The 26,150-nt window shown below is 50.8% G+C and overlaps 1 protein-coding gene across 1 annotated transcript in view; it reads right to left on the reverse strand.

Annotated features, from left to right (window-relative positions):
• AKNA (AT-hook transcription factor) overlaps nt 1-24,399 on the reverse strand; it is a 41,215-nt gene extending 16,816 nt beyond the window's left edge. The window contains exons 1-11 of the mRNA XM_052645147.1: nt 24,126-24,399; nt 19,655-20,721; nt 17,669-17,743; nt 11,386-11,542; nt 10,500-10,657; nt 7,904-7,963; nt 5,195-5,322; nt 4,531-4,738; nt 2,678-2,832; nt 2,399-2,578; nt 1,316-1,562 (exon numbers count right to left, since the gene is read on the reverse strand). Coding sequence (XP_052501107.1) covers nt 1,316-1,562; nt 2,399-2,578; nt 2,678-2,832; nt 4,531-4,738; nt 5,195-5,322; nt 7,904-7,963; nt 10,500-10,657; nt 11,386-11,542; nt 17,669-17,743; nt 19,655-20,721; nt 24,126-24,399 — 2,709 coding nt within the window. The remainder of the gene's footprint in view (nt 1-1,315; nt 1,563-2,398; nt 2,579-2,677; nt 2,833-4,530; nt 4,739-5,194; nt 5,323-7,903; nt 7,964-10,499; nt 10,658-11,385; nt 11,543-17,668; nt 17,744-19,654; nt 20,722-24,125) is intronic.
• Nucleotides 24,400-26,150: the final 1,751 nt, after the last annotated feature.

Raw genomic sequence — 26,150 nt, forward strand, 5'->3', positions numbered from 1 at the left:
AGCTCCCAACAGCCAGGCCCTGGGCGTGCGGGGTCCTGAGGTGCTCAGGGCCTGGCATGAGCCCCAGGCCAACAGCAGGGACTCCACACCCCGAGAGGACCCTGAGCACGCCCTGTGTCCCTGAGGGGTGGGAGCCAGGGCCCTTGGGTGGGAGACTGTCACAGACTTCCTGAACAGAGAAATAGAAAGGGGAGAAGGAGAAAGCAGTCCCACTGTGAGAATGGGATTCTTGAATCCACACGTCTTCCAGGGTGGGCCTGGAATGCCGTGTTCTACCTGATTGCAGAAATGCCCGGGTCCCATGAATTGGGATCGGAGAAGGCAATGGCACCCCACTCCAGTACTCTTGCCTGGAAAATCCCATGGACAGAGGAGCCTGGTAGGCTGCGGTCCATGGGGTCGCTAAGAGTCAGACACAACTGAGCAACTTCATTTTCACTTTTCACTTTCATGCATTGGAGAAGGAAATGGCAACCCACTTCAGTGTTCTTGCCTGGAGAATCCCAGGGACAGGGGAGCCTGGTGGGCTGCCGTCTATGGGGTCGCAAAGAGTTGGGACACGATTGAAGCAACTTAGCAGCAGCAGCATGAATTGGGAAAAACAAACTGATCGACCACTTATACCTCCAACATACCACGTCTAACGCAGGGGCAAAGGTCACCAACAGAGAGACACGGGTGTCTGCCCTCAATGAGTTCATGGTCAAGTGCATATTCCTTACCATGGGCTCATCAGGACTATAGGTGTGTGTGTGTGTGTGTGTGTGTGTGTGTGCACGTGCGTGTGTGTACACAAGCAAATGTATGTGTTTATTTTAATTTTTGGATGTGGACCATATGGTCTTTATTGAATTTTACAATATTGCTTCTCTTTTATTTTTTATTTATTTATTTTTACTACAAAGCATGTAGGATCTTAGCTCCCCTAGCAGGGATCGAACTTGCGCCCCCTGCATTGGAGGGTGAAGTCTTAACCCCTGGGAAATCCCCATATGTGTTTTTTTAGGGGAGGATCCATCTCATAAGTCATATTTCCACGGTGATTTGTGATTCCTGTCGTAGTTTAAAAAGTGCCGTTCTCATGGCACAAACTCCTTGGAGTCAAAGACACCACCCCCACCTTCAGCTGTGCTAAGCAGGCTCAGAAAGATACAGGCCCTGAGCTACAGGTCTCAGAGGAGAAAGAGGAGGTCCAGGTGGAGGGGTGGAGGTGCAGGGAGCCACAGCAGAGGCGGGAGCAGCAGGCATTCTGAGCAAAGGCCTGGAGGCAGGAGGCTCCAGGAGATGCAGGGAGAGGCCCTGCACCCACGCGTACCTCCAGCGGGGGCCCGCCGGCCTGGTGCAGAGACTTTGGTGGGAGGCGCTCGGAGATGCCACTTCCCTCGAGGCTGGCCAGACTGCTCTGGTGAGACGCTGCAGACTTGGGGCCCCGAGGATGGGGGGGCCTGCTGGGGCTGGGAGGGGCCTCCTCGGCTTTGCCTAGACCCTGCAGGTGCCCATCTCTGGTCACGGATGCACAGACATCTGCTGGCTTCACAGACGCCATCTGCTCCACGGTCTCCCTGGCAGGGAAGGAGAGGCATGGTGCCCCTGAGCCCCGGCATGGGCTGGGCAGCTCTGTCCTGGGAGCCATGCAATCCAGGACACAAGCTCTGGAGTCAGGCACCCCTGCATCCTCACCCTGTGCTGCCGCCCTCGTGCTGTGTGGCCCTGGGCAAGGTACCGCCCCTCTCTGAACCACACTTATCTCAACCGTAAAATGAGAATGCTGACAAAACCCACCCCATACACCGGGGCAGAAACCGTGCGGAAATAGAGGTGCCAGAGTACCCTTTCCCAGGCTTTTGGAATTTGCCTTCCCTCTTTCCTATTCCAGCCATTTCCATCAACTTCCATCTACTCAAAAAGACCATGTCACTATTGCAAACAGAAGACCAGTATTTTGTGTTACAGACTGAAGTGAACTTTGCAAATAAATACAAGGAACATGAAAACAGTATTATCATAGTCTAGATAAATCCTGTTGCCTAGTAAAGGCTCTTGGCCTGAGGCCTGCTGGCTTTCTCTCTTTCTCTCTTTTTAAAGGACGATCAAGAGAGGCCCTGAAGACTTTATAGCCCTGAGACTTTCTCCTTGTCGTACATGGAATCTCTGAGACTGAGAATAAGAGTGATGCTATTTAATGCTGCATCCTTCCTACCAGAGTTCTCATCCCACACCTCCCTAAACCATTTCAAGTGCTGTCAATGGTGTACATTTCATGGTTTGTAGAGACACTGAGCTACAGGTCAGGAAAGCTGTTTCTAAACTGTAAAGGGCTGTCTAGCTCCTAGGACAGTCACTACCCTTGTGGTTTCTGAGCTGGTGTGGGACCAGCGGGGAAAGCTCAGTGACCTACTCGAGGGGGACCCCGTGACTTCTCTCAGCCTGCGCCGGGGGCTGCCTGGTGGGGAGCCTCGGGGCCACCGCTTTTCCTGGAGCTGGAGCTGGCCTGTCAAAACCCAGGGTGCGGCCCTGGCCCTCCGCCTCCTCCTCCTCCATCCTCAGGGCTTCTGGAAGGGACTTCACACTGAGGTACCTGCAGAAAAACACAGAGGAGCGTGACTTCAACCCACAAGGCCAGCAAGATCCCACCACAGGGCCAGACGCCCTGGCCTTGGGCCTCGTGGGCACTCACCGCTCCAGGAAGCCGTGGAAATCCTGCTCCACTCGCAGCTCCTTGTGCCTGAGCGGGGCCGGGAGGCCCAGCGGCCCGTCCTCTGCCTCATTGCTGGGAGCGCTCAGATCCGAGTTCATGTGCAATAGGTGGGGGCCAATGCTGGTGGCGTCGGGCTGGGGCCAGAAAGGAGGGGCAGAGATTCAACAGATACCTAAGACCACTCTTTAAGGACCTACCTTATGCCAGGCTCACTCTGGGTGCTGAAGAGCAAGAAAGAGGTTAGATTCACTGGCCTGTTACTCTTTTCCTGTGTGCGAAAGTAGGGACTGGGTCACTGATCTCCAAAACCAGCTGCCATGAGTGTGCTGTGTGCCAGGCACTGTACACGTATCACTTGGCAACAATCCCACCAGTACACAGGCTATTAGAGCCCATTTTACAGACAGGTGCTCAAGGCTCAAACAATTTGCCTAAAGCCATACAGCAGCAAGGGGCAGTGCCAGGATTTGAACCCAGATTTTCATTCCAATGTGAACACGTAGCCGCGCAAAACACCTTCACTGCGGGAGCAGGGGAGTCCTTCAAGATAATGCCCTAGAGATGGCCATCTGCCATAGGGCTGTGACGTGGGCTAGAGGCAATTCTACAAAGCCCCTTCCGTGTATGGTTCTTATCTAGTGCAGCCATCTCTGTGAATAGTCTCCAGATCCACCTGAGTCTACAAGCTAGAAGCCCGGAGGTCATCCTTCGCTCTCCTCTCACCATCACTCCAACTCCAGTCCAAAGCACCTTCTAAACCTCTCTCAAGTCCATGCATGCCTCTGTACCTGCCCCATCACCTCCCCAGCTCTGAAGGTGAAAGTATTAGTCTCTCAGTCATGTCCAACTTTTTGCAATCCCATGGACTGTAGCCTGCCAGGTTTCTCCGTGCATGGGGTTCTCCAGGCAAGCATACTGGAATGGGTAGCCATTCCCTTCTCCAGATGATCTTGCTGACCCAGGGATCAAACTTCTATCTCCCGCAGAGCAGATAGTCTCCTGCATTGCAGGCAGATTCTTTGCCATTTGAGCCACCAGGGAATCCCAACCTGCAAACCCTCTTATATCATCCCCTGCTGAAAAAACAGCAGAGTTTAAAACCATCCACCTGATGTGACCACATACCTAATTCCTAGGGCCCCTACCTGCCTCTCCAGCCACATCTCTTAGACAATGGACCCCTCACTGTCTATACTCTAACCACAGGGCCTTTGCATAAGCTGTTTTTTCTGCCAGATTTTTTTTTTTTTTCTCTTCTGCACCTAGTAATTCCTACTCCTTTTCAGATTTCATTTAAACATGACTTCCTCAAGGAAAGTTTTTCCGACTCCTTAATGAACTCAGATATGTTAGCCTGTTATCTACTTGGTGTAGAACTCCATAATTCTCCTTCAGAGCACCGATCAAAATTAAAGTAACAAGTTGAACTCTACAGAAAATTCCATGAGGGTGAAAGTGTTAGTTGCTCAGTCCGATTCTTTGTGTCTGACTCTTTGCTATCCCATGGACTGTACCCTGCCAGGCTCCTCTGTCCGTGGAATTCTCCAGGCAAGAATACTGGGGTGGGCAGCTGTTCCTTGCTCCAGGGGATCCTCCCAAGCCAGGGACTGAACCCGGGTCTCCTGAGTTGCAGGCAGACTCATTTCCATCTGAGCCACCAGGGGGAGCCCACGAGGGTGGAGGCCACCTGTTATTTTGGTTGTTTTCTACTGAATTCCCACCATGTGTCTTGAGTGTCAGCATATGGTATAAACTTCTCAGATGTCATGAAGCTACTAATGGAGAAACCAGTGAACGAAGGAACAGTCTACTACAGTTGGGTAAAGAGGTACCTCAGGGCCGAGGGCCTGGATGGCCGATGTGCGGGTTTGTTCCAGAGGAGAGGGTGGGTCTGTTGGCTGGTGGGGGGAGAGCGTGGCTGGGGAGCTGTCCAAAGCCAAGTCTGACCCGACTTGCCCAGGCTCCTGCTCGTTGTGGTCCATGAGGTCCTTCAGCTCATCCAGGCGAATTCCCAGCTGGAATATCTCTGCCTCCAGCTCCCTGGAACAAGGAAACGTTAGCAGGTCTCGAAGGCTGTGTTTTAGAGCAGAGACTCCAGAAATGCCCTTGGAGGGCCCATCTGACATCATCACTCAGATTATAAATAAACAAGATAAAAGTAGACTCCACTGGGAATAAGGAGGCTCAGCCCAAGTTCCCTTCTGCCACCAGCCGGGTGTAAGACCTTGAGTAAATTCCTTTCCCCTCTGGCCTCAGTTTCCCCATTCTCCAGTGAGGGGATTCCACTCTTATCTCCAAGGGCACTTCTCATGGCAGGGAGTCTAAAAGTACACAGATCTCAGCCTTCGAGTATCCCCCATCTGGACACGCTGCTAATTGGGATGGGATTTCTCCCCGCTCCCCAAGTGTGTGAATTAAGGATGAAGCATGCCCCTCCGGGTGGGGACCTGGGGTCTGGCCCATCTGTCCTCCCAGGCCTCCCTCCCCAGCAGGTACCTGTCAGGATCAAATCTCCTGGGTGTCCCCTGGGAGCCGGCAAGCTGCTGGGACAGGTGCCGCTCCCTGCAGGCCTTCAGGTAGTCCTCCTCCAGGGCCGCGTGGGCAGCCTCTAGCTGCTGGAAGACCTGAAATGAGACAGACCAGTAAGACTCGAGTGCCCAGGCCCCTGTGGGCTCCGTTCTTGCAGACATAGTGGATGAGCTGCTCGTGGGTGCGTGGGGTGGCTGTGGGACTCACCCTGGACTGCGGAGACCTCTGGGCTCCCTAGTGTCTGGAAGGCTGGGGTTGGTAGCCTCTGGAACCTGTCTGCCCTGGTTGATCTCCCTGTCCTTAGACTGGTAGGACAGAGAGCATGGCTTAGAGCCTTGGCATGAGCCCCAGAGGGTGCCAGTCTTCCCTGGGTAGACCCGTAAGAACCCTGATGTTCCATGATGGTCACGGTGTCAAATATACTATCGCTGTATCGCCATAAAGACCTACTTCTTGAGAGGCCTTAGTTCCTCATACTTGATTCTCAAAACTGTGGGCTTTGGAATATTAGTCACTCTTCTCCTGAATCCAATACATCCTGTTGGATAATACACCCAACAGATGTATTATCATCACCGTCATACTATTGATAACGATAACTGACATTTATGGAGCACTGAGGCTTTGTCTAAAGGACGCTGCATTATTCATTTAATCTTCAGCATAACCCTAACGAGAGGGGTAATTTATCATCTTCATCTAAATGGGAGGAAACTGAGGCACAGAGAGGTTACTTAAGTTGGTGAAGGTCACACAGTGAGTGAGCAAGTTGTAGAGTTAGGATTTGAACCCAGGCCCTCGAGCTCCAGAGCTCATAGTCCCAACCATTGCACGAGGCTCCCATAGTAAACCTGATGCTAGTTAACTCTTGGCTAGAACCATGGGAGGTGGGACCATTATCCCTGACTTCTTATCATCCTCATCTCGGTCATTCTATGCTAATGACAGAGGTCGGCCAAGGACAACCTAGAGGCTCATCCCCAATCTAGCTTGATCTTCTAACAGCTCTCAACTTCCCTGGATATGGAGGAATTAGAAGAGGGGGGAAGAAAAAGAATAATTTTGATTTTTAAGGTCCTTGACTATCTTCTCAATGGGATCATACAATCCACATGACGTATCTTGTAACTGGAGCATGTGCGCAACGTCTATACAGCAACATGCATGCCTGTGGAGTCACTTCAGCCGTGTCCAGCTCTTCGCAACCCTGTGGACTGTAACAGGCCAGTCTCCGCTGTCTGTGGGACTGCCCAGGCAAGGATACTGGAGTGGGCTGCTCTGCCCTCCTCCAGGGATCATCTCCACCCAGGGATGGACCCGCGTCTCTTACCTCTCCTGCATGGGCAGGTTCTTTACCACTAGTGCCACCTGGGAAGCCCAGATAACAACACAGTAACTGCTAATATCATAACAGTGAAAACTGTGAAACCAAGGGTGTTGCATCTGCCTCTTCCAGTCCTCCCCCCAGCTCCTCTCCTTACCCTGCTCTATGCCTTGAGCATCAGCTGGGCTCCCAACCTGCTGGCTTCCCCTGGGGTCTTTCTAGGGGAGGCATCTATTAGAGGTCAGAGGGTGGGAGGGGAGAGACCTGGGAGAGAGCAGCTTCAGGCAGGTGTGAGTCCCTGGGCTTCCCTGTCCCTTGTCGGGCCCCCTGAGGCTGCCGCCCACATCCCTGCTAACCCTGCTAACAGCTCCTTCACTGATCCCTACACCCGCAGCTTTGAGAGCTTTAACTGCTCCTTCCTGGGACCCTGTCTGATGCAGCAGAAATCTAAATTTTATGAGTGATCATGCTGCTGCTGCTGCTAAGTCGCTTCAGTCCTGTCCGACTCTGTGCGACTCCAGAGATGGCAGCCCACTAGGCTCTCCTGTCCCTGGGATTCTCCAGGCAAGAACACTGGAGTGGGTTGCCATTTCCTTATCCAATGCAGGAAAGTGAAAAGTGAAAGTGAAGTCGCTCAGTCTTGTCCGACTCTGAGTGACCCCATGGACTGCAGCCCACGAGGCTCCTCTTTCCATGGGATTTTCCAGGCAAGAGTACTGGAGTGGGGTGCCATCGCCTTCTCCATGAGTGACCATGGTTACCTAGAAATACTGGAGTCCAGAAGGAAATAAGCCAATAATGGTTAGATTAGGGGGTCTCTTTGGCTCCCCATCCCCAGTTTTCAAGCTTTAGCAATCACTTTTATAATAAAGAAAATTTAAAAAGAAAATAGCTTTTCCTGGTTGTCGACAGGTAAGATAATCAGTGGGGAGCTGGGCAGGGCAGTGGTTACGACCCTGGACTTGGGAATCAGACAGATCTCCATCTGGGCTGTACCGCCTACTGGCTGTGTGGTCTTCAAGTCACCTCTCTGGGTTTCAGTTCATTCCAGTTATGTGGGGTGATGACTGTAACTGCTTCGTCAGGTTTTCATGATGATAAAATGAATTAATGTACATCAAGGGCTTGCCACAGAGCCCAGCACGCCACCACCCCTGCATAGTAAGTGGTGGCTATTGTGCTCTAGCGATCATTACCATGGAAAGCTAAGTGGGGGCTGTCTGTTCAAAACGGAGACACGGTGTCTGGGATTCCCCGGTCCGTTTTGCAGCAAACAAGGCTTTGGAGGCTGTGCTTTGGGACACAGAGCAGTTGTCTAGCAGCTCCGTGGCATCCTCTCAAGTGGACAGTACCTTCAGTTGGTCCCGGGGTGTCAGCCGTCCTGCGTGTATCAGCTCTATAAAGGACTCCACCTGGGCATTGGAGGGGAAAGAAACACGCTCCATTAATCCAGGCTCAGGTGAGTTCTGCCAACCCCCGCACTTAGCCACAGTCACATTTCGGCATAGGGAGCTGGGTCCCGCCTCGGGACGTGGGTTTTCTGACAAGCACAGAGAGGCAGGTGCCAGAAACAGGCTCCGGCACCGGCTCTGGCCATGGGAGCCTTGGGGAAAATCTAAGCGGAGCTTCCAGGACTTGATTTGATTTCACTCATGTGCCTGAAACCTGTGAGGCAGGATATTAGCTGCATCCTGGTGGGGGTGAGGCGACAGGAAACAATCCAGATGCCTACCCGTGGAATAGTATGCAGCCGTCCAGAGGAGGCAGGCACGTGCGTGTGTGTGTTCTCACGCACAAATGCCACCATGAACTACTTTCAGCATCAGATCAAGGTACAGGACAGTGTGTATGGTACGCTACCATCTGCTATAAAATATAGAGAGAATAAAAAAGGAAAAATGCAAGTACAATTGCTTATATATTATAAACTACCTCTAGAAGGATGAAAGAAACTAAAATATTAACTGCTTCTGGGGAAGAGAACTGAATGGTGTCGGGCGACAGGGAGAGGAGGAAGGTTTTCTACTATATGTATTCTCTGAACTTTGAACAAAGTGAATTTATTGCCTACTCAGAAATATACAAATTTGGGATATTAAAAAAAAATCCAGGTACAACATAGTGTATATACTTATGTGATCATTTCTATAAACACATGTGCGTTCATTAAACATTTGGTACAAAGCAGAAGGGCAAGAGTGGGAAAGAAAATTTCACTGAATGTATTCTTTGCCCTGTGTGATGATCTTTACCATGAGTATCTATTACAGTTACAAAAACATTTTAATTAGGGGAAAAAAGGCAAAGACAATTTGTAGATTTCTAGGAAAGCTCTAGATCAGTGCCAAAGTATACAACTTTTCCTAAAATAATTACATTATGTAACTTATATAACATATAAAACTGAAGCATAGTGCAAGCTACATATGTAATTTAAAATGTTCCAGTCACCATACTAAAAATGTGAAAAGACATAGGTGATTTAATTTTAATAAGATATTTTATAAACCTAAAATATTATTTTGACATGTAATCAAATGTAAAAAAAGTATTGAGATGCTTTACAGTACACAGGACAAGGAGAAATGTCTCTCTAGTTACAGGACCCAGAATGGCAGGGATAAAGAGGAATAAAGTTCATGTTGCTACAACATGGGTGAGCCTTGAAAAGACTGTGCTAAGTGAAAGAAGCCAGACACAAAAGGACAAATGGTACGCAAATCCACTTATAGGAAATGTCCAAAACAGGTAAACTCAAAGAGACAGAAGGGAAGCCCAGATGGTGCTCCTGGTAAAGAACCTGTCTGCCAATGCAGGAGATGCTGGAGACAAGGGTTTGATCCCTGAGAGGAGACGATCTCCTGGAGAAGGGCATGGCAACCCACTCCAGTGTTCTTGCCTGGAGAATCCCATGGAGAGAAGAGCCTGGCAAGCTAGAAAAGAGTCAGACACGACTGAAGCGACTTAGCATGCATTCAAAGAGACAGAAGGCAGATGAGCAGCTGGCTGGGGCTGGGGGGAGGGGAATGGGAAGTGACTGCTTAATGGATATGGAGTTTCTTAGTGGATGATGAAGATGTTCTAGAATTGATCGTGTTGATGGCAGCACAGCTATGAAATACTGAAAGCCACGAAGCATTCACTTTAAATGACTGAACTGCATGTCATGTGAATTATATTTCAGTAAAGTTGTTACCAAGAAAAGAAAGAAAGAAAAGAGAATGGTAGTGTTTCTTTGAAAGAATTTGTTTAATGGGCATGGTGATACTACTACTGCGTTTCCCTTTTTGCATTGACTACTAGGAAGTTCAAAGCCAAACGTGAATCTGATTAAGTGTTCAGGGTCTTTGTTTATTCACTTCTCCCTAAGTTCATTTTATTTTTTTTCCTACACATACTTCCCCTTTACCCCAGTTTCCTCGCTTCTGTTTTCAGAATGTGGTTATAATGCGGGTATTTTCTAAGCCGCTTTAAAGTACTTTTGGAAAAAGGCCAAGCGTATAGTTATAAACAATAACAAATTCATCGTTATTTCGATGAAAATGAAAAGGCCTCTTGAGAAGTAACTGAGAATTGATTCCATGATGAAAAGAACTGGAGAAGTGGGGTGATCCAAAGAGGAAAAGGGAAAGTAAAGGTTCCATAACCCTTCCAGAATCCTGAAAAGGCAGAAAGTCTCCCCCAGGAGTGAACCAGGAGATACTTCCAAGCAGTTAGACAGAGTTTGATGAGACACAGAGCCAAAAAGGGAGTTAAACCTAGCACTGGGTGACAAGGAGGAGGCTGGAGCTTTGTGGCCTTTAAAACCAGCAGGCAAGTCCCAAGTGAACTCCTGCAGGGGAGTGATGAGTGTGCCTGGCACACACAGCCCCGCCCCCAAGCGGGTAGAGGCTCTGCTTTCTCCGAGGGAAGTCTGTCTCCCGTGGGCAAAGCTGGGGTTCCACTCACCTTGGTCAGGAACCGGCTGGCCTGAGAAGCCAGCTCCTGGGCCCGCTCCGCTGAGGGCTGGTCCTGGGCAATGCCCCCTGCGTCCTCCTGAAGCCACCCTAGGGTGGGCATGCTGGGGGGTGAGGAGGGGCTCAGGTCTCCTCCAGCTGATGGCGACCCTGGAATACACAGTCACTACATGTTGGGGCCAAGAACAGTCCTTCCTGAGGCTGAGAGACTGGTGCTCAACTTCAAAGCCACCACCTGCATCCTCCAGTAACAGCTCAGCCTTCTCACGGTCTCCCCGCCTTTCTGCTGGCCCCAGGAAGTGACCTGGGCAGTGTTGTCTCCATTTTATAGGCAAGGACAAGGTGCAAATTTGCCCTGGATCACACAGCTGGAGGCCAAGCCAGACCTCTGGGTTCCCAGTCAATAGTGTGGGCTTCAACTCAGAAGGATGGAGGTTCAATTCCTGACCCTCCTCTGGAGCGGTGTGACCGTCCTCATGTCGTCACCTCGCCAAGCCTTGGTCGCCTTAACTGTCAGTGCGGTAACACCAGTGGGGCCCTCAGCAGGCTGATGTGATTAACTGAGGCCGTGCATGGCAAGGCTTGGCGCAGGGTCTAGCCTGATGTAGGCTCTACTGTGATGACACGCTTTGTCATACAAATTGTCCAAGACCATCCAGCTGCTAAGTAGAGAGAGCTTGGGCTTCACCCATGCAGCTCTGGCTCAAAGCAGACATTTCCACAACTCCATCTGACCTCTTCAAGTCACAGGGCCCAGAGAGGGGCCTCACTTCCCTCCCTCTCTTTCCCAGCCTGAAGCTAGGGCCACCCTGGGGTGGATCAAGTGTCCCCGGAGCAGTCACCCCAGAGGAGCCTCCAGACACATCTCCCAGACTCACCTGAAGCCTCAGAGGCCTGCGGGCACTCGGCAGGGCCCACATACCACTTCACAGAGTGGGGCTGTGGGATGGTGAAGGACAAGACCTTGGTCCCCTGGGGCATCGTCCCCGCGTGGATGCTGTGGCTGGGCCGGGGCGGGTCCGAGTACAGGTTCACCTGTCGGGGAGGGGAGGCATGGCAGAGCCCAGTCATGGGTTGGGGAAACCACCCAGAAGGCATCCCCTTCATTCATGCCATCACTCAGGTGCTCAATAAAGATGGATAACAGATGTAAATAAATGAATATAAATAAATAAAAATGGATAATAACTACTGCCTTTCAGTGGAACCTATGGGTGGGGGCCAAACACTAGGCCAAGGGCTTATGCATCCTTCCCTTCTGTCTTTATGGCAGTCCTAAGAGGGAGGGACCGCAGGCCTATTTTACAGAAGGGGGAACTGAGACTCAGAGTGGCTGAGTTACTTACTCAAAATCTCCAACTGAAAAACCCTTCGGCTGGGATTATAACCCTGCTTTGACTCCAGAGTCTACGGTTTTCCATATTAATAATCTTATTAATTTTGTTATGATTTATAATATAATCTAATCATATTATAATCAATATAGCATTTAACAGATGTAAAGTATAATCATTTTACAATGATATGATCATTATTTTTATTAATAAAAGCATTTCTAAGAATTACCGCTACATTGCTTTTTAGCTGTTTCAGTGAATGCATAAACCAACAAGTGAAGGAATTGTTGCTCAGTTGTAGCAGATCTCCATCCTTTGAGGATGGATTTCATATGGTAACAGTCCAGCATGCAGGAGAGAGAGAGTCAGGCAGATGGCCACGGAAGACCATCTGAGGTTAAAGACCTGAGTGCCATATAGTGGTTTAAAGCAGAGCCTGGCAGGCTATGGTTTGTTTTAACGAACATGGCTTTAGTGAGCACAGCCACACGTGCTTGCTTATGTATTGCCTGTGGTTGTTTTCATGCTATAATGGCAGAAATGAATCGTTACCACAGAGAATGTACGGCCCACAGAGCTGAAAATAATCACTATCTGGCCCTCTAAACAGGAAGTCCGCTGATCCCTGGCTTAGTGGATGAGCTCTGCAGTGCCTGGGTTCACGTCGAGGCTCTAGTACTGGCTTCGAGTCCTAGAGCAGCTGATTGGACTAACCTGCCTGTGCCCAAGGTGAGTGCTCCATGGACAGCAGCCCACACTCCTGTCTGCCATCATCAGTGGCATGACTGTTACCATCACCGTCATCACCACCACTACCACCATCATCGTTGCCATGGTTATTTATGTGGCCCTCATGGAGGCAGGTCCCTAAAAAAGCTCCTTTCCTGTGGTGCCTCAGTACCCTCCTGGTCCTCGACATCAGGCAGCTGATCTTACTATCCTCTGCTACCCTAAGGTCAGGAGTGGACAGTTCAGGGTGGGCTCCCAGGCCTACAGACGGGCAGCCTCTCCCTGCTGAAGCTGCTCTTCACGTCCTGGCGGTGGCAGAGAAATCTCCTCCAAAGTGAGGGACAATGGCCCAGCCATGGCTTGGCCCCTGCTGCCTCCCCCCTCTTTCAGGCCCAGCCTCTGATGAGAACAAAGCTGGATTTTAATAATCCCCTTGGCCATCTGCTCAGGCCCGCCTGGGGGTACTTGTCTCCCAGCAGCCCTCTCCTCCCAAGGTGACCCAAATCTGGGGAAGGCCTGGCCCTGGTGCATGCTCCCCCTTGCCCTACCCTGCCCCTCCCCTAGCCTCAGGCCTGGCTGCCCCACAAAGCCCCAACCTGGGGGAGCAACAGGAACAAGCAGTTCTCAGCACCTCTGTTTCCGCAGAGGGGCCAACGGCCTGTGTGGAGGCCCAGGGAAGCGGGGAGCTGGGGGTGAGTGTAAGGGATCGCTGAGCTGCTTCAGGCCTGCCCCTCCCAACCTGTCTCGTGACATGGGCAGGACCTAACCCAGGCCACCCCTCCCTGCTCCCCCCTCGCCCCCGTTTAAACCCAGGCATCCCATGGTGCTCCCTGAGGCTGGACTGGGTCCCTCAAGGGTGTTAAGCAGAGGATGGACCAGCAAGGGTGGGAAGCAGCGGGTTAAACAACCAACTATTCTCAGCACAGCTGGGTTTCACACAGCCTTTAAAATGCTAATGGGCTTTATGAAAGGGGCAGGGAGTGGGGAGAATAGGAAACATTTCCTCAATCCCTCAGAACACACAAACCTCCCCAGCCCCTCTCCCCACTCCACCCCTCCCACTCCCCCAGCCCCTCCCCCATCCTTGCATCTCCACCTCCACCAGGTGGCTTGCAGGACACACACTTTGGGAAAGACGCTTTTGTGTCATGCCCCCTGATTCCCTCTGGGGTAACTTCCGGTCTCAACCCCTCCAGACCCTCCTACAGCTGAGATGGGGGACAGCAGCTGGAGGGAGGTGGCCACAGGGCAGGGAATGCAGGAAGTGAAGTGAAGTGAAACTCGCTCAGTCGTGTCCGTGTCCGACTCTTTGCGACCCCATGGACTATACAGTCCATGGAATTCTCCAGGCCAGAATACTGGAGTGGGTAGCCTTTTCCTTCTCCAGGGGATCTTCCCAACCCAGGGATAGAACCCAGGTCTCCCGCATTGCAGGTGGATTCTTTACTGGCTGAGCCAGCGCATGCCTCTGAATTCTGACCCTAAGCTGGTCCCTGGGCAGTGACTCCTGATCAGCCCTATGTCCCTGCCTCCACCCAAGACCAGATCCAGTGATGCCCCCAGGCCAGGCCCTGGGACTCTCTGGTCAGCCACCTCAGCGGCAGAAACCAGGACCATCTAGTTTGGCTGTGTTAAACTTAAAAAATAAATACATAAACTCGTAAGCCTAAAAAGACAGTCGACTTGCAGTGGGCTTTGCAGCCAGAACACTGGGCTCAAACCCCAGCTTTGGCACCTGCTTGGCGAGTGATCTTGGGTGAATCCCTTAACCTCTGAGCCTCAGTTTCCTCAGTGGTAGATGACTTAGGACAGTGGTCAGTAAGCATCGCTTATTGCTATTGTTATTACACTGTAACATCCTCATTCTGCCTTGTCCCTATGTGTCTGCCACATACCTTGCCAGGGCCTGAGCGGAGCTCACCCAGGCATGGCGAAAAACAGTGTCTACTCTGGAATCAGGCAGAGTTTAATCCCCCACTTTTAATCTCTTGCCAGCTGTGGAAAGGTTGCACAAACCACTCCAACTGGCCGAGCCTCAGTTTCCTCTTGTGAAGAGGATCAAATGAGTTGACCCTGGCAGTATGCTTAGCCTGGGGCCTGGCAGCTTTTTACTGCTCAGCAAATGCCAGTCTCCTTCCCCTGGTCCCCACCGGTCGCTGCTCCTCGACTGCTGTGCCCGGCCTGGGTCTCCAGGGTCACATCCCTGGCCTGGGGTCCAGGCCTCCCCCTGGGGGCTCTGAGCAGAGTGAGTGGCTCAGCTGGCTGCTGGGAAGGTCATTCCAGCCAGCTCAACCTCAGTTCAGTTCAATTCAGTCACTCAGTGGTGTCTGGTTCTTTGCAACCCCATGGACTGCAGCACACCAAGCCTCCCTGTCCATCGCCAGCTTCCAGAGTTTACCCAAACTCATGTCCATTGAGTTGGTGATGCCATTCAACCATCTCGTCCTCTGTCGTCCCCTTCTCCTCCTGCCTTCAGTCTCTCCCAGCATCAGGGTCTTTTCAAATGAGTCAGTTCTTTGCATCAGGTGGCCAAAGTATTGGAGTTTCAGCTTCAGCATCAGTTCTTCCAGTGAATATTCAGGACTGATTTTCTTTAGGATGGACTGGTTGGATCTCCTTGCAGTCCAAGGGACTCTCAGCAGCTCAGCCTGCAGGGGCAGTAACACTTTTTTCTCTGTGAGCTGGCCTCCTTGGCGAAGGCTCTGAGCAAGAAGCCATCCTGGGGTTTCCCAAGCTTAGACAGAGCTCTGGACACAGTGAGAGGCCCGGCTGGAAACTCAGCTCCCCAAGCTCTGTGGACCTAGTGAGGCCCCTCCCCACTCAGGCTCCACGTCCTTCTCAGCATGCTGGGACGTGAGGTCCTGCCCGTACTGTTCCCCAAGGCAGGGAGAGGATTGTTCTGCTTCCAGGAGAGTCGAGCTGACCTGTACTCACCTTTCTCTTGAGGAGAATTCTCAAGCCAAAGAATCACTTTTTCTAGAAAGCAAAAGCAGGTGAGCTAATGCTACACCACTCCTGGCCTCTTCTACCTTCCCTTTTCACACACTTGGGTCTGGGATACCAGCCAGGCTGGCGTCCCCACATGGTGAGTCCCCACTGGATCGGGGGAAATGTCCAGGAGGTGCACATGGCTGTGATCCCACTGAGTCCCCCTGCTCATGCCTACTCTGTGCCTGGCACATAGGGGCACCCAATGAACACCTTCATTTTAATACCATTAATATTATCTAATTTTTAGAAAAGTACTTCCAAAACCCAGACTCATTTCTTTTAAAGAGTAAAGGAGGAAGGTAGGAAAGGAGGGAGGGAGAAGATATTCTCAGCCTCTGTTCTTGACCTTGACCTTTGGCAACCTCTGCCCCTTTTGGGGTCCTGATTCTCCAGTCTGTGAGACAGGGGACCTGATGACCAGATCCTTTCTCCTTGACCTTCTAGGAGCCTATGACAGTGTGGTTTCTCCAGAAGGGATGTCTCATCAAGCCCCCTCAACAGTCCTCCAGCTCTCTCTTCTGCCCCTGAATCTGACTCAGAGAGCTGAAAGAAGCCTTAAGACATGGGGGTGGGGAGGGGGCAGCCCAATGGCTCCCAGGAGGCCTGCTGTTGTTCAGTCCCTAAGTTGTGTCCAACTCTTTGCAACCCCATGGACTGCAGCACTCCAGGCTCCCCTGTCCTCTATCTTCCGGAGTTTGCTCAAATTCATGTCCATTGAGTCAGTGATGCTATCTAACCATTTTATCCTCTGTTGCCCCCTTCTCCTTTTGCCTTCAATCTTTCTCAGCATCAGGGTCTTTTCTAATGAGTTGGCTCTTTGCCTCAGGTGGCCAAAATATTGGAACTTCAGCTTCAGCATCAGTCCTTCCAATGAATATTCAGGGTTGATTTCTTTTAGGATTGACCAGTTTGATCTCCGAGCAGTCCAAGGGACTCTCAAGTGTCTTTTCCAACACCACAGTTCAAAAGCATCAATTCTTCAGCACTCAGCTTTCTTTATAGTCCAACTCTCAGATCCACATATGACTACTGGAAAAACCATAGCTTTGACTATACAGACCTTTGTGGGCAAAATGATATCTCTGCTATTGAATATGCTGTCTAGGTTGGTCATAGCTTTCCTTCCGAGGAGCAAGTGTGTTTAACCCCCTTTTACAGTTGTGCCCAAGGAGGCCAGGATAGAAAGGATCTGCCTGTGTCAGGAGGATATGGGGACGCGGGGAAGTCTTGCTCCTAGAACAGGGCCCCTCTGCTTTCTCAACGTGGCGGCCTTGGAAACACGTCATGGAAGAAGAGTTGCTAGATGGTGGAAAGCAGCTCCCTGGCAGGGAGAGGGTCTCGGAGCAGAATGGGGGCAGCCTGGGTAGGGGCCCTGAGAGAGGAGGCAAGTGAGAGGGAGGGTCTGCATCTCTGCACCCCAGCTCCCACCCCTCCTCCACTGCTGCTTGATGAGGCAAGAGGCCCGTAGGCGGAAGCAGGAAGCCAGGAGGGACTGCGACAAGTCCCACTTCCTGCCTCACCCCAGAAAAGGGGAAGGTCCCAAGTGTAGCGTTCACAGCCTCCCCTAGATGAGTGAGGACTGGGCAGGATGTGGGGGGCAGGTTTCCCCCTTCACACTCCCCTCTCCCGCACTAGACATTCAGAATGAGGGGAGAGGCTGTGGGTGAGAAGACAGGGGAGGAAAAAGGCAAAGGGGAGTATAAGCCCCAGTGTTTGAGCAGAAATTCTGCACTACTCCTTTGGGGCTCAGAGAGTCCAAGTAACTTCCTTAAGGTCACAGAGCTAGTCAGTAATGGAGAGAGGAGTTGTACCCAGGTGGTCTTACTCCAGAGTTTATCTAGAAGGAGAGCTTCTGGTGAAATTCCTGGGCACCCCAGATTCTAGGATTCGAGGACTCAGAGCTCATCAACAGCCTGGAGAGGGCAGGTTGCCGCCCCAGGGTCACAGAGTGACCCCATGGTAGAACAACGAAGGACCGCGTCCCATAGCTCCCGGGTCTCTGGAGGCAGGAGGCAGTGGCTAGGGAAAAGCATCATTTTGGGGGGCTGGACCCACGCCTCCACCCCTCCACCCCTCCACCCCTCCACCCTACCCGGCCCAGTACCTTGGCCCCGAGGCGCAGCTGGTCGATGGTGTTCTCGGCCTCGGCGTACTTGGTGAGGAGTTTGTGGTAGTCCTCCTGCGGGAAAGGGGGCAACGAGGTCACGCACCAGGCCTCTGACTGTGAGATTCCCCCCACCCTGGGAACCCACGTCCCAAAGGGGGCCTCTGGGTGCCTCGGAGGGAAAGGGTTCAGTAGTGGCAGTTCAGCAGACCCACGCAATACAGACCCTATGGCCAAATTCTGGAGGGTCGGAGGCTGCAGGACCACTCATCCACCAACCTGTCTATAGTCCTGACGGGGGTGATGGCCTCAGGGCCGGCTCACTGCGATGCATAAGCTGGTCACAGAGGATCTCAGCTACTTGCCTATCTATCTGAACTTTCTGCCTGCGTGTGTCTTCCCCATGCCTCTACTCCCAGGAGTTAAGTAATATGTGCTTAGTAAATATTTTTACATGGCTGATTGAATGAACCATCTAAGGGTCCATTGGTAGGAAAATAGAAGACTTGAAAATCACAGTTGCATTTACTCAGAGTTACAACTTGCCATAAACAAAACCGAAGTGCTTCTTAAAACTAGTCATTACAGAGGAAAAGCAAAAACAAATGTCACTGGTCACCTTTGAAGGAGGCCGGGGAACTGACACATTGTTCTGAAAACTGGTCATTAGAAGGACAGAATCTAGCATTTCTCCTGTCTTTCCCATGTGAATGAGCCCTTGGTAACCAAATAGTTGATGAAGGAAAGTTTTATTTTATAGAAGATTTCCAGCAAAAAAAATAAAAAATAAAAAGCAGGGTACTACCACTCTGTCAGCCTCAGTGAAAGCCTGGATCAAGGTAATGACCATCAATAGTCATTAACATCACAAATGAGACCAGCAGGCAGTTTACGCCTCCTGAAGGCACCACCTATGATGGGCTTTTGCCAAAAATCCCTACCCACATGGAACTACGATGGGGGGGGCGGTAGGGGGGCAATAAGCAAATGACTACAACCTGGAAACACCTCTAGTTCTAACTGGGCAAAACACAGGACAAAGAGAGGACAAGGAGACATATGAAAAGATTTCAGAGGGTGTGTCATAAAACCCCAGAATGTGGGAGACTCCACAGGACAGAACTGGTTCCTTTAACACATAAATTACACAGAAGAGATTTGGCAGAAAATGCAAAGAAGGGACTACCCTTGCAGCCCAGTGGTTAAGACTTTTTGTCTTCAAATGCAGGGGATTTGGGTTTGATCACTGGCTAGGAAGTTAAGATCCCACATACCTCTCGGCCAAAAAAAAAAAACCCAATAAAGACTTTAAAAATGGTCCATCCACGTCAAAAAAAAAAAAAGGCAAAAAAGGCAGAAAGTGATGGTGAGAGACTTGAAGGCACAACAACCAATACCTATCTGAGCTGTGTTTGGATGCTGATTCAAACAAACTGAAATAAACAAGCCATTTATGAGAGAAAGCGGGAGATCTGAATACTGACTGGACATTGGTTAATATTAAGGAATGGGCATTAGGTTTTAGGTAGGCCGATGGTTATCTTTAAGAGAGATTCCTTATTGTTAGACATACACACTAAAATATTTGAGGGTTAAATGATTTGATGCCTGAAATTTGCTTCAAAATACCCCAGGAGTAGGGGGTGAGGAAGAGGTGAGGCCATTGATGAAAAAGGTAGATATGGCTGTGTGATCGGGCTATGGGGGTTCATCCTGCTATTTTATCTCTTGTATGTTTTGAATTTTTATTAGCAGGACTTGAAAACAAACACAGCCTATCCTTATAGCATGAGTGCAAAAACTGCTTTTTTTTTTTAACAACAGGCTTGGGAGTATCTTCATCGCTGGGGGTGCAACACTCCCATCACAAGCAAGGGGCTCATGGATGGGCCCCCCAGATCCCCCAGAACCCGCCCCCCCCCCAATCCTATCCAGCCTCCAAACCACACCAGCAGGTGCCTTGGGGTGGAAGTGAGTCAGGCTTACCTGGAGCTGATGGACAAGCTTGGTGGCTTGCTCGGGTGTCTGAAATTCTTGGGGCACCCTGGTGATGGGGTGGGTAGGAGGTGGGTTCTTTCCAGGAGAGACGTCTCCACTGCTCAGCAGCACCTCCCGGACAATCTCGGCAGGAGACTTGAAGATCAGTGGCTTGGCAGGGCCCTCGGGCAGCCTGCTGTGGCTCCTCGCCTTGGGGGGTCGGTAGCTCTCATCTTTGGGGAACTTCACCCGGGGTCCCACCTTGGAGAAATCAGGGAGCGGATAGTTCAGCCGCCCCCGGCCATACTTGGGGGGATCAGAAGATGAGCGGCCAGCCAGAGTGGCTCCCGGCCTGGGGGGTGGCCTGTCCTGCCGAGCTGGCCGAGGGAAGGGGTTGGGAGGGCTGATGGAGCCTGTGAATCGGGAAGGGAGTGGCTTAGGTGATATCCGTGTCTGCTTCCAGGACTGGTCCCCAGGCTGAGGGCAGGAGAGGCTGCTGGTTTCTCTCCTCCATCTATCTGCAGGACACGGGAGGCTCTGGGCGGGTGGTGCTGAGGATCCCTGGAATTCCGTGGGCGTTGCCAGAGCAACACTTCCTTCAGTTCTGTCGTTTGGGTTGAGGAGGTGGTGGCTGGGACTCTGGGGTGAAGTTTCTGCCAGGGCAGTGGGCTGGGGGACATCAGTCTCTCCTTCCCAGGTAGAATCCAGGTTGTCACTGGGGTGGTTGAGGCTCACAGTCCCACTGCTCCAGGACCTGGGCGAGCTGAAGTCAACAGTTGGGTTGACCTCAGAATGTTCTGGAAGTTTGTCTCCACTGGCTTGTTTGCTAGAAGCCACGCAGCCTGCGGGCTGACCCCAGTCCAGAGCAGTGGGGCTGGTGCCCCCATGGCCCCCTGAGCTGAGAAAGGTCTCATACTCCAACCTCGGGGAGCTCTCTCCAGCTTCCTGGACCTCAGAGCCTTGCAGAACCTCACTTGGATCCTCTTTGGTCATGTCTGGTTGAAGATCCTGCTGGGGGAGCCAGCTGAGAGGCAAGTTGGAACTTTCTGGGCTGTCCTCATCCTCTTCTTCAGACTCTGGAAAGACACATCATGGCTTTATATACACTAGACCTGGACTCACCGAGTCCCATTACCTAGGTCGTCTCAACCCCTGGGCTTTCATTTTCTTAATATGAGGTGATGGCAAGAAGCCCAGTAAATTCCCCCATATGGCCAAATACTTACCTACTACCTCCTCTGGTCGTCTCAAAGGTCCTCCAATCTCAGTCCTTAAATCTGGTTGTCCCTCTAGTGTTTCCCGTCTCAGCAAATGGAAACATCACCCCATCCAACGGCACAAGGCAGAAAGCTGCAGGGTGTCTTTGCTATTTCCCTTCCCCTAAACCCAACAATCCAACCTGTCACCTGCTCCTGTCCTGGTTACCTCCTAGGGTGCTGTCAAACTCACCTACTGCCCTAAAGTCTAGAACCACCAGCTTTGCCCAAGCTGATATCCTGTCTTGCCTGGACCATTGTAGCAGCCACTTAATCATCTCATCCTCCATCTGACAATTCACCAGTATCTTCCTGTTGTTCCCAGGACAGAGCTGAGCCTTTAACATGCGCCGAAGGTCCCTGTCTCCATCCCCCATTAGCTCTCCTGTTCCAGATCTTTCCACGGCCCCCCTCAGTCTTTCCTTGGCCTAGCCATGCCACATCCTCTCCTGCCACAGGGCCTCTATACCTGCTGACCCCTCTGGCAGGGTCCTCTCACCCTCTCTTTGCCTAGTTAACTCTTATTTGTCCTTCACACATTAGCTCAACCTTGACCTCATCAAGGCAGTCTTCTCTAACCTTCCTAACTTAGGCCAAAATCTCCCTTTTACAGGCTTTCACATGACTGAATACCTCTATTTGGAAATACTTATTATAGTGGCAGCTTTCTATTTATTTATGTGATTGTTTCATTAATATTTTCTTCCCCCATTATACTGTAAGCTCCATGAGGACAAAGATACCCTCTGCTTTTATTTACTATTGTATTTGCAGAGGAACTGCTCAATATTGGTTGACCGAATAGAAAGAAGGAAAGAAGGAAAGAAGGAAGGGAGGGATAAAAGACAATAATGCATGTAAAACTCCCCCCAAAAGGATAGTTGTCGGAATTATTATACAGTAGGTGCTCAAGAAATATTCATTCATCCATCCTACTCACCCACCCTCCCGCTCATCTATTTGTCACCCACTCATCCATTGATCCCAGAAGGAAATGGCAACCCACTCCAGCGTTCTTGCCTGGAGAGTCCCAGGGATAGGGGAGCCTGGTGGGCTGCCGTCTATGGGGCCGCACAGAGTCAGACATGACTGAAGCGACTTAGCAGTAGCAGCATCCATTGATCCAACCATCCATCCTTCCAATGATCCATCCATTCACCTACCCACCCACTCATCCATCCATCATCCACTCACCTACCTATCCATTCATTACCCATCCATTTACCCACTCATCTACCTATCCATCCATCCATTCACATATCCACTACCCACTCACCCATCAACCACTCACCCAATCATCCACTCATCCATCTATTTATCCACCTATCTGCCTATCCACCCACCCATCCATCCATACATCCATCAATCCATCCATCTATCCATCATCCATGAAGTCAATGCTTATTGAGCACTTACTCTATCCTAGACCCCATGTCAGCCTCTGGCACGGATCCAGAGTTTCAGGAGATACAGTCTGGGTACCACCAAGCATAGACCCTCTGCTCTGGCAGATGCACCTTTGCCATAATCCTTATGTCATGCTTTGCTCCCCCGTGCTCTTTCCTCTAGCCTTGGCACTTCTATATCTTTCCACTCCTTAAAATCTCCTTTAGCAAGCCTCTCTTGTTTACAGCAGGTTAAGTAACTTGCTCATGCAGTGGCTCAGAGCAGTTCTGGACTTAGAAGCAAGGTCCCAGCTATGAAGGCAAGTTAATCTCTGCTGATGGGGAACATGCGGTGGAATGAAGAGGTCGGACTTTGGACCCAGGCAGCCGTGGATTCATTCCCGGCTTTTCTGATCTCTCACAGGGCATCGTGAATAAGAAGTTGACCGCTGTGGCGATCTTTATCTGGAGGCTAGTCTCTCCTCCTGGCAGAGGGCAGTGAGTAAAGAAGGAGGCGCGGTTTGCACTCTACCCAGCCCTGCGCCTGGGACAGAGTAAGGACACAGGACGTGGCAGCAGCTGGCACATCACAGCAGGGAGCAACCACGTGACCTCAGGGAGAGACCCCATTGGCCATTCCCTGAGGAGAGCTCAGAAATGGCTCCTGAGTGGGTAGCTGTGGGCAAACCCCACTTTACACAGACCTGGCCTGAGGAACCTGGGGTCACTGCATGATCTGCTATTGGCCTGACGGCTTCTTTGACATCCATGAGGGCCCACCTGATTGCAGAATCCTAAGACGGGGGTGTTTCATTCATATTCAAACGCAGTAGGCACAACGTAATCAAGCTCAATGGTATTATTACTCCCGTTTCACAGATGGGGAAAATCAAGCTTCAGAGAGGAGAAAGGACTTGCTGAGCCAAGCTAGGAATTTAGTCTGTTGTTTTTGATGCAAAGAGAACGGTTAGTTTAGAAAACAAGGGAAGCCAACATTCTCGTTGCTAACTGGGATTTTAAAAAATTGTAAAAATGGGCATAACCCCTGAACCAGGCAATTAAAATTATCAAGGTTATTATCAAATCAGGTGTGCAAAGATAGTCTAATGCCATATCTCTGCATTATTTGTAATAGCAAAAAACTAGAAATTACCCAATGCTCAGCAGTAAGAGGATTGGCTCAACAAATGACAGAATGCCCACACCACGGAATTCCTAAGCAGACATTAGAAATGATTTGTGGAAGAATATTTGATAAGCTGGGAAAGTGCTCATATCTATTAAGTTACAAAAAAGCAAGCTACAATACAGCTTGTAGAATGTTCTATATTCATATCACATATATATATATTTTTACACATATGAAAAAGAGCAGCTATCTGGATAATGAGTAATTTTCAGTCTTTTTCTATTTTGGTTTGTATTTTCTGATTTTTCTGCAATGGACAATATTGTTTATATAATTTAAACCTTTAAAAAAATTTAAATTATAGGCTTCATAAAGTGGATAATCAACAATGTCTTACTATATAGCACAGGGAACTCTGCTCAATGTTATGTGGCAGCTGGATGGGAGGGAAGTCTGGGGGACAAAGAATACATGCATATGAATGACTGATCTCTTTGCTGTCCACCTGAAGACATCACAACATTTTTAATCAGCTATAGTTTAGTATAAAATTAAAAGTTAAAAAAAAATTAAGCATAGACTTCATAGATTTTAATTTAAAAAATTAATTTAAAAAATTTCTGAACTCCACACTCACTTCCCCCCTCTCTCCCGCTAGAAGGTGGGATGTTTGGGGTACCATTGTGGCATTGTAGGGGAGTCAGCCTCACCCGCTTCTGCAGACCCTCCAGATTCGGGAACCTGGCAACCAGCAGGCCGTGAGTCTGGGCCCCATGTCAGTGGCTGCAGGCACTGCTGGGCCCGGCGGAAGTCCTCCAGGAGCTCGGGGCTGCTCGCGGTGGGGAAGGGTCCCTCCTCTTCTGAGCTGCGTGTGCCACTCTCATCAGCATCCTTTCCCTTTTCAGCCCAGGCCCAGCGCCGCCGCTGGGGCCCCTTCCCCAGGCCCAGCTCGACCCAGTGGACCTCTGTTCCAGAGCTGGCCATTGGGCCTGGCCTGTGTTTCACCTGGGCCCCTTCATCTTCAGGAGGTGGAGCTGCCCCTATGGGCACCAGAGTCCCCACTGGCCCGTCTCAGCACCAGCCATCCTGCTTGTGGCCTGTCGGGGACACAATCAAAGGGAGACCATGAGTCCTCGAGCCTCCTCCTGTCTTCAGGAGCAGGAATCAGCAGCAGGAACTTTGCAATCAGAAGCCCTGGTTCAGTCCTGGCTCCAGCCCTTTGAAGCTGCATGACCCTGGCCCGATCATTCCACCTTGGATTCCTTCATGAGTAAAACTGGGATAACAATGCTTCTTTCCCTAAAGAGTTTTGTAAAATGACATGAGATACAGGATAAGGAGTCAGCAAACGGCAGGGTTCCCTGTGTGCTGTGACCATGTGCCAGGGTCCCCACGTGGGCGCTGGGGCACAGGCCCTGCTCACTTGAGAACTGAGGGTCCAGAGGTAGCAGGCAAACACCCAGCAATTACAAATCCAAGTAAGAGAGATGCGGAAGCCCAGGGAGGGATCCCAGGGGCCCAGAGCTGGCCCAGGAGGTCAAGATGTAGGTCCCATGTAGAGAGCGTGTCCTCTGGGAAACTTCCTGAGCCCGCTCGGGTACGAATCAAGACTGGGAGTGAGGGAATGGTGAAAATAGCATTCCGGTACCCCAGATAATTGAAAACAGGTACTCAGATGAATACATGTACACACACTTTCCTAGCACCACTGCTTGCAACTGCCAAAAGGTAGAAACAACCCAGACGTCCATCGATGGATGAATGGACCACCGAGTTGTGGTCCATCCACACAGAGGCATATCATCCAACCACAAAAAGGAATGAACCCCTCACACACGCTACAGGGATGAATCTCCAAAACAAAATGCTCAGTGAAAGAAGCCTAACACAAGAGGCCACACACTGTATGATTCTGTCTATATGGAATATCCACAATAGATGAATCTACAGAGAAAGGAGACTAGTGCTCTTAGCTGGGGCAGAGGGCAGAGGGGAGTGACTGCTTAGCAGACATAGGTGTCCTTTTGGGGTGATGAAAATGCTTTGGAACTAGATAGCAGGTGTTGCACAATTTTATAAATATACTAAATGTTGCTAAATTGTTCACTGGAAAGTGGTTAGATTCATGTTGTGAATTTCACCTCAGTTGGAAAATAAAAAAGAGCATTCCAGGCAGAGGACCATCAAGTACAAAGGCCTGGAGGCAGGAGGGGGCACATGGACATGGCTTCCTGATGGCTGTGCTATTTGCGGGCAGGGGCTGGGGCTCTGAGAACAGACAGTGTGGGCATGAGACGTGATGACCAGACCCGGGGGGCCTCTTGGGTCCTGTTCAGGAATTTGCAGCATATCCCTGACTTGGGAGAGCACCCAGAGGTGTGGTTACAAGTTTCACTCCTGCTGCTTGGGGAGAATGAACCGGAAAGGAGAGCCTGGCTACTGAGGGCACCGTGGCAAGGGAAGGATGGCTGGAGAAGGGCTCCTTACCGCCTGCCTTCTCTCCTCTCTGCTTTTCCCTCTTCTCTTCTTCCCTCCCATCTCCTCTCCCCTCCTGCTATGGCCAACACCCCCAACACTCCCTCTGAGTCCTGGAAACACAGGGCTGGCAGAGCAGTGGCATGGTCCCACCCACTCTGCAGATGGGGAAACTGAGGCCCAGAGTGTGAAGGGGCCTTGCCTGAAGCCAGGCACAGGTCAGGACAAGGCTGTCATGAGACGTCACCTTCAATTCGGGT

The sequence above is a fragment of the Budorcas taxicolor genome, chromosome 8 (assembly GCF_023091745.1).
Source record: "Budorcas taxicolor isolate Tak-1 chromosome 8, Takin1.1, whole genome shotgun sequence".
NCBI classification, from domain to species: Eukaryota; Metazoa; Chordata; class Mammalia; order Artiodactyla; family Bovidae; genus Budorcas; species Budorcas taxicolor.